The sequence below is a fragment of the Nestor notabilis genome, unplaced genomic scaffold (genome assembly GCF_000696875.1).
Source record: "Nestor notabilis isolate BGI_N333 unplaced genomic scaffold, ASM69687v1 scaffold6189, whole genome shotgun sequence".
Lineage (NCBI taxonomy): Eukaryota > Metazoa > Chordata > Aves > Psittaciformes > Psittacidae > Nestor > Nestor notabilis.
The window spans coordinates 22,975-30,758 of record NW_009943140.1 but is presented as its reverse complement, the minus strand read 5'-3'; the positions used below and the strand labels follow the sequence as shown (position 1 = coordinate 30,758).

General features: G+C 45.1%; 1 protein-coding gene across 1 annotated transcript; it reads left to right on the top strand.

Annotated features, from left to right (window-relative positions):
- The first annotated feature begins 5,599 nt into the window (after positions 1 to 5,599).
- On the top strand, positions 5,600 to 6,568 carry LOC104411358. The gene has a single exon (XM_010021754.1). It carries the CDS (start codon positions 5,600 to 5,602, stop codon positions 6,566 to 6,568), a length of 969 nt encoding a protein of 322 aa, XP_010020056.1.
- Positions 6,569 to 7,784: the final 1,216 nt, after the last annotated feature.

Genomic DNA, 7,784 nt, shown 5'->3' with positions numbered 1-7,784 from the left:
AAAGGAGAGGGGGAAAGGAAGGCCCACAGAAGAAGAGCTAGGTACAGCTTCTGGGATTGGCAGGGGTTATTCATCTCCTCATACAATCTGCCAGCTAGTTCCTGTTGCTTAAATCTGCTTTATCTCTGTTTTCCAGTGTTTCCCCTGTAGCTCAGTGCTAGTTTGGGCCACAGGGTGTGATATTATATCCATGGCTGCACTCCAGGTACCTATGCTTGTACCTTTATCTGCTGCAAGGCATAGTTTAGTGGGATGCTATTAAATTCTCACATAACTAAAATGAATAGTGATTTAAATATATATATATATGTAAAGAAATAGAAATGTCTAAGGACTCCAGATCATGACAGCACCAAAAGGACTGGTGGTCTGTCCAGTGAAGGTGTGGCCTGTGCCCAACTCTGGGTTTAGTCCTTAGGAGACAATGTTCATATTAACTTGGGTTCCATGAGGCTGTACATTCTCCAAACAGAGAACTATAAAAAAGCTATCTGTTTTCATGCCCAGATTCGGAAGCCAAAAGTAAATTTGCTAAGCAAACGGTGTACAAATCTTATTCCAATGGCCTTCATTTCAGAAGGTGGCCAGAAATGACTGCTGCTCTAAAACACTGACTCTGTGCTGACTCCAGTAGAGTCGCCAGACAAGGCAGGATTCCTGGTTTAGTGAAGCTGATTCTTGCTGAAATTTTATATATGAAAGTTTTTATTCACTTGGTTGCTTTCATGAATATTGAAAACACAACTTGAAACAAAAGCAAGTCTTTGAAATAACACCAAAAGTTGTAGCACGACTGTTTTAGAAATGTTTGAGCTGTAAAAGCAATTAATTATATTCTTTATGTTGCTTGAAGATGTTTACACTGTATTGAAAACAAAACCCTTATATATATATGTATACTTATACATATATATACTTAAATAAAGTTGTCTGACCTGAGATTAAGTATCTTGTCTTTTTGCCCTCTCATGGTTCTTCATTAAATACAGTGAATCCGGTTTAAAAACTAGAAAAATCCTGTAATATGCCCTATCATTAGGAGAATGAGTAGTAACTCATGCTTAGTAGATCATGTGTATTTGGAGGGTGAAAACAAGTGTTGCAAGACAAAGAGGAGGGTGTGACCAGGCCTGGGATGCTGCCCTGCATCCTGCCCTGCTCCACCCTTGCTCAGTGACCTTGGGGTGTCACTGCAGGCTGCCCTCTGAAGGCAAGGAAGTGTCCAAGACCTGAGCATCTAGCAATGTCAAGGTGGCATCTGGCTGCTTCCCCAGGGGGCTCAGTGGGTCATGGGGGACCAAACCCTTTTCATACCTTCTCCTGAATATTCAGTGGTGATGCTTTGGACCAGAGGGGCAGCAGTCAAGAGCAGCAGAGACTGTGGCCTTCCTTCCACCTTGAAGAGCCAGGGATGCTCTCACAACCCAACACTTTGTGTCCCCTTTAAAACCAAGAAATGAACAATGGGGTGAGCTTCTGAGGAGTTGTCACATCATCGTGGCTTTCCCATAGGTGCCAGAGCCCAGGGGATCCTTAGGAAAATCTTCCTGGTGGTTACGGGTAGCCAGGTGGTGCAGGACCTTGCCTCACAGCATGTATGGGGCTTGTTCTGGAGGTGGTTGCGATGAAGTCTGGCCCTGACCCTGGCTCTGACTCACTCTGTGCCACCAAGTGACCACAATGCAATGTGCCTCAGTTTCCCCTGTGCTTAATTGGGAATAATAATACCCCCCCACAACAATGTCCCATGTGGCACTATGCGTCTCTCTGAGATGAAAGGGCTTTACAGATGCTAATTAAGAACATTTGGATGACAGAGCACAATGTTATCATCGGGCTGGTATTCTGCTACCTGTATTGGAAACACTAAACTGAATATTAGCATTACTTGAAGGCTACTTGATCTGGAGCTTGTCCAGGATTCGGATTTATAGACCTTATAAAAACTATATTAATCTGCTTACCTGTTCTCTGACGCCAGCTTAATTCCCAAAATCTTGGGTCAGATCATTTAACATTAAAAAGGGCATTACAGTTCAGAGGAGTGAAACACAATAAAAGTTGTTGTCATTAACTGGGAAAACATGCACTTTGTATTTTTTTCTGTGATAGTGAGGGAGACTTTTTCTTTTTTTTTTTTTTTGAATATCAGAAATTTATATAACAAACTTACCTTCAGGCTTCTGAGTTTTCCAATGAAAATAGAAATAGAAAATTTACTCAGTGGTTCATAAGATGGAGATCAATATTTTGCTTCGAATCATAGAATTATTTAAGTTAGAAAAGACCCTTAAGACCATCGAGTCAAACCATAAATACAATGCTGCCAAATGCACCATGTTCCTAAGCATGTCTTTGAAATACCTCCATGGATGACAACCCAGCAGCATTCCCAATGCTTCACACTGGTGAAAAATTTTCCACTTGCTCCATTAAAAGTTAACTTATTTCACTTCTTTTTATTTCACTGTGTGGGACCTCACTTGAATTCCCAGCATGCTGGAACCCAAGTCATAGGTTTCAGATTAAAGGAAAAAAAATTAAAGGATGACTATGTAAGAATGTATTCGCTATTGGCACTTCTGCTCATGCCACTGTTAATTTTCCCTTGGGTTCATCTGTGGCATAAACAGGGAACAAAGCAGGGGATGACTGGTGCAGAGACTGTCAGCAGACATCAGAGCAGGAAATGGGATTTGTGTTTTCAGGACATGAGCTGGGTTTGATTCAGCCGCCTTTCCCCAGGCTCCTGCTTGTCCTTTCTCCTTTTGTTGTGCCGGAAAAGTGTCACCCGTGTCAGCAGGTCATTCATTCTGTGGCAAATCCTTTTTAGTAGCCATCTTGCCTTAGCCCAAGGCTTTCTCAGTCCAAATCATCTGTTTCTTCCCTGGGCTCCCTATGTAAGTGAAGGAAGGCTGCATGCCACAGTAATTATGGTCTTGGCAAAAAGTTGCCAAGAGTCCTTCCTGGACAGTGTTTTCAAATGCACCAAAGGGATTTAGGCATGGAAATGAGAAGTCCCTTGAGCAGTCCCTTTGGTGGTCTCAACTGCAATCTTTTTCTGAGAGGAAAGGTATATTTTAGCCCTGCATTGGGCATGCAGGGATGCTTTGGCACTGTGCATGGGGATTCAGTGCATGAGGGCCATGAGCACAGGGTGTCCTCAGCCTCCCAGGTGCTTCGCAGGTTCAGTTTGTTGGATCATGAAGTTCCTCCTCATGGAGCTCACAGATGTTCTGACAGGACTGGGTGGTGATGGCAACCTCACAGAGTGAGGACATCCATTCCCGCCGGCATGAAGCTGCACGTGGCTCGTCCAGGACTGGCAGGCAATTAGAGCATCAACCAGCTAAACCACCTCACTCCCCTAGGGCACTTATTCACTGTATAAAAGCTCTGCCATCGCGGGGCTTTCCTAGGCACTTCTCTCCAGTTGATCTCACTGATGAAGTGGGTAAGTCTGGTTTTTAATGGAGCTCCTGAAATGCTGTTTTATTCCTGGGTGGCCGGAGCAGGCAGAGGTTCTGCGTGTGTACTCGCGGAGAAGCATCCTCTGGGGGATGCTGCCTTCAGCACCAGCATGCACGGCTCTAACAGCTGGAGCATCTCCTCTGTGCTAAACTGAAGAATATTGGGAAAGCACTTGCTGATGGACTGTGAAGTCAGGAGTGGGATCTGTGGGCTTCTCTACGTTTTCTGTTAGTTGTAGTCTGAAGGAGGCTATTGACTACATAAAGGGCTTGATGCTGGCAGCAGATATGAGCAACTCCTCTAAAGGAAGTGACATGGAGAAATTTGCTGCTGTTTTATGGAATTTAAGCAAAGCAACTTTAAAGATAATAGTAAGAAGCTGACCACCTTCAGTGCCAATATGAAGGTCAACAAAGAGACTCTCTAGCTAAGCCTGACCATGTTTAAATTTCCATCTAGGCTAACAGTGATACAAATGAGTCTAAGATGGAAACAACCCCTTGGAAGCAAATCCTCCCCCCTACTTTAGAAGCTTTTTATCTTGATGAACACCACTTTAGTGTTGTACATGTAGTAGTAGTAATTGCTATCATTGTTTTTCACATGGTTGTTTTTATTAGTCGATGATTATAATTGTCATGATAATAAGTTTTCCTAATGATTGGAACACACAGCATTGCTACTGCTAATAGTCACTCAGTGACAGGCTTTTGGAAGATAAAATGCCTTATTGTAATTATAGACAGAACTAGGGGTGTTCAGAAACTGCAGTTTCTTTACAGTTGTTTAATTATATGCCTTAATCTCCAAATGATGTTGAAACGAAAAAAAGAAAACATTTTCAAACAGAGTACCTTTCACATGTCAGTGGTTCAAGTACCTATTGTGCTCAAACTATGCCTGTTAAAACCGCAGAAAACTCCCTGAAACTGGTGTTTTCCAGGGTGGGGAATGAAGTGGGATGGTTTATGCTGCGACTCCCAGGGCCAAGACAAAAAGTGAAACATTTCTCAGTGGTTTCAGGAGGGAAGTGTGGACCTTCAGATGGTGCCACCTGGTCCCTTCTCCAGGGATGGGGTCTCATCTCGATTCCTCTTCCTGCTGTTCTAACTGGGGCTGCCTGGATGAGGTTTCACTATCAGAGCTGTTATGTGACAGCTGCTATGTGGCATTGTGACGGTGGATCTTCAGCTTACCATAACAAAACCAGGACATTATGACTTGGTATGACTGTAGTGCAGGGCTGGAGGCTGCTTTAAATGGGTTTAATTCTCTCAGCTCAGTGACACTTTAGCAGTTAACACCAGCTGAGACATTGCCTTCACAGCTTCTCCTTTCCTGCTATGATTTCACTAAATACTTAGACACAATCCTGTTGTATTTTTAATTTTCTTGAAGATGCTTACACAATAGTATGAATCTGGGACTGCAAGGCTTGCAGAGGCAGCAAAGCTGATGCTATGGTAGCATGCTCAGACCGTGCACCTGCACACCACCAGCCCAGCAGACAGACCCCTGTGGGACTGTGACTCAATAAGCAGGTTGTACATGCTGAACTGATGAGCTCCATGCTGCCACAAACCTATTCTTACCCTCAGCTAGCTAATTTAACCTCAGCTTGGGTTTGCCTGCATGAACTGCAGCCACACCCAAGTATTACAGCATGGACACACCTTTAATTTTGGCTTGCCTTTCATCTCTGGTGTTTGGGAGTTGTGGGACATAAACTTGAAAAGTCATCCCAGTGGGGGGACAGGAGGTTTCCAGGAAGCAAGGCAGAAGGTCAAAATGCTTTTCCTTGGTGAAATGCTTTGATGGACACTTAGCTGGTCTTTGTAAGGTGGCATGAAAACTTCCCAGTTTGCTTGGCTCAGATCCCTGGTTGTTTCTGGGCTCTTAAGAGAAGGGTGTGAAGGAACAAGCTGAGAACAGACTCTCCTCTACTCACCTGGGTAATCTCAGCCTGGTTTTGAGTCACAGAGAGCCTCTGACCTTCAGGTGAGCCAGGGTGTGAGCTTGCATATTGAGATGCCTGTGGGAAATTAAGTCCTGCATCACGGAAATCAACCAATGTCTACGTGAACTGTCTTTCTCCTGCTTCTTTCAGGCCTAAGTGCTTTGTGTGACTATGCACTACTATGGGGAGCGGTACAAACATCTGTACCTGCCAGGATCGGGCTATTTCACTGAAAGCATCCAGCAGTGCACACCCCAGAAAGATGTGTGCAGCACCACATGCCACCCAGTCAGTGTGATCAAGAGCCCGATGCCAAGATGGCAAAGCTGCACTCAACCTTTCACTTACGTGTGCCCACAGCCAAGTGTGACCCAGACACCTCTGCTGTCTTGTCCACCCTATGTACAGCAGTGTGTCCTGCTGTACCCTGAGCCTTGTGAGACCACTCGCCTTCTGCCCTGCAGGAAGCCCAGCGTGAAGCTGAGCACAACACCATGTTTCCAGCCCTGTGAGACCATTCACCCTGAAAAAAAGCACGTGGCCAAGAGCCTTCCACCATGCGCACCCAGGTGCCCAGAGCCAGGCAAACTCAGGTTCCCACCATGTGGGATCAAGTACTCATCCTCATGTAAGAATGAATGCAGGCCGCAGAAGATATCCAAGTGCTCATCACAACGATACGGCACAGAGCTCCGGTCCCTGCAGGGGATGACCAGCGGGTATTCCCCACCGCTGCGTGGAGTCACTGAGTGCCCCCCACAGCAGTGTGTAACAGAGTCTTTCATGCAAGAGTACGTGAGCGAATTCCCCCAGCAGAAGTGCATGAAGGGTTACCCAACACAGGAGTGCGTCACCACCTTCTCCTCCCAGCAGCAAGTAACCAAGTCCATGCCACAGCCAAACATGCCCAAATGCTCCCCTGGACAGGGAATAAAGGAGTGCTCCTCACTGCAGCAAACAGGCAAATGCTCGCTGCCACAGGAGGGAACCAAGCACAAGAGCTCATCGACACAAAACCTAAGCAAGTCCAAGTGCCTCTACCCAAGGGCCACGCATCACTCAGTGCACCATCACTCAGGGGGTGTGAAACGTTCAGGCCACTCCAAGAAGAGTCGTTGTGGTCCAAAATGTCTCTGGTAAAGGAGATAAAGAAGTAGATTTGAAAAACAGCAAGCTATGTAGCTGAGGTCTGAAGTATTTTATTTTACTCCCTGTGCTCCTATTCCTAAACCCCAGAGAAGCTTTAGCCTTATTTTATCCCTCATTATAGCCATGTGAAACTAATAGAGCACACTGCCGTTTGATTTGGCCACACTTCACACTGAAACAGAAAAGATGTTAGTGAGAAATTAAGTAACTCTGAGCCCAGGCTTTGGGCTTCAATCCAATACAGCTCTGTTACAGTGTTCACTCCCCAAGAGGTTTTTACTGTTACTGGATCAAACTACATTCCCTGGTTGTACCTGTCATATTAAACTCAGGTTTCATCTGGATTCCTACTCTCTGACTGATTTATTTCCTTTTTAAAAAACTGTTTCTAATACCTACTACTGGGGAAAATAACAAAAACAAAAACAAAACCGCAAACTATTCCCTGTTGTTATACCACTTTTGTGTAAAATAAGGGCAGTAATCATGCTTTTAGGACTAGATTTACCATCTGTGGGAACAGATCTTGGTGCTGAAGAAGTTACCCAGAGACATAGCAGAAGCAGCAGCACTGGTTGGCACTTAGGAGAAGGCTTGGTTAAAGCAATGAGACTACTTAGGAGCCCCAGACTGGAGTTTTCTGTGTCTCCAGGCTTAGCTCGGTCACATCAGTGTTGTAGGGAAGCACACACCATTTCCATGCAAGTCACACAGAACTTTCAGCCCCTCACCCTGGGACTAGGCAAGTTTCCCAGATGTCCCCTCCTCTGAAGTTTTCTCCCTGGACAAATCACTGTTAAGCAGATTATCAAATGGGTTGTGTGGGATAGTCCATAGCACAGGAGGATGAGGGGATGTCGCAGAAGGTCTCTTTTGATGCTGTGACCTGTCTGCACCAAAAGATGCAGTGGGTGGGTGATCAACATCAAGAGTCTGTGGTTACAAAACTGCAACCAGAGGGAAAACAAACTCTCAATTTCAGCTGTTCCTTGATAATAATGTTTTCATAGACAGAAGGCAATAGTTATCATGCTTGATCAATATTTTGATTTCCTAATACATATATTTATGTAAGCAACAAAGTCCCAATGCACACATCTCTGCACACCTGCCCCATACCACAATCTCTCCCAGGAGGTGCTCCTGAGGAAGCAGCAGCTCTCTGCCACCACCTAAAGGTGCAATGGGAGACCTGGTTTCTCCTCCC

Bases quoted from the DNA above. Each gene is read 5' to 3' on its own strand.
- LOC104411358 (XM_010021754.1), top strand. From the start codon at position 5,600: ATGCACTACTATGGGGAGCGGTACAAACATCTGTACCTGCCAGGATCG.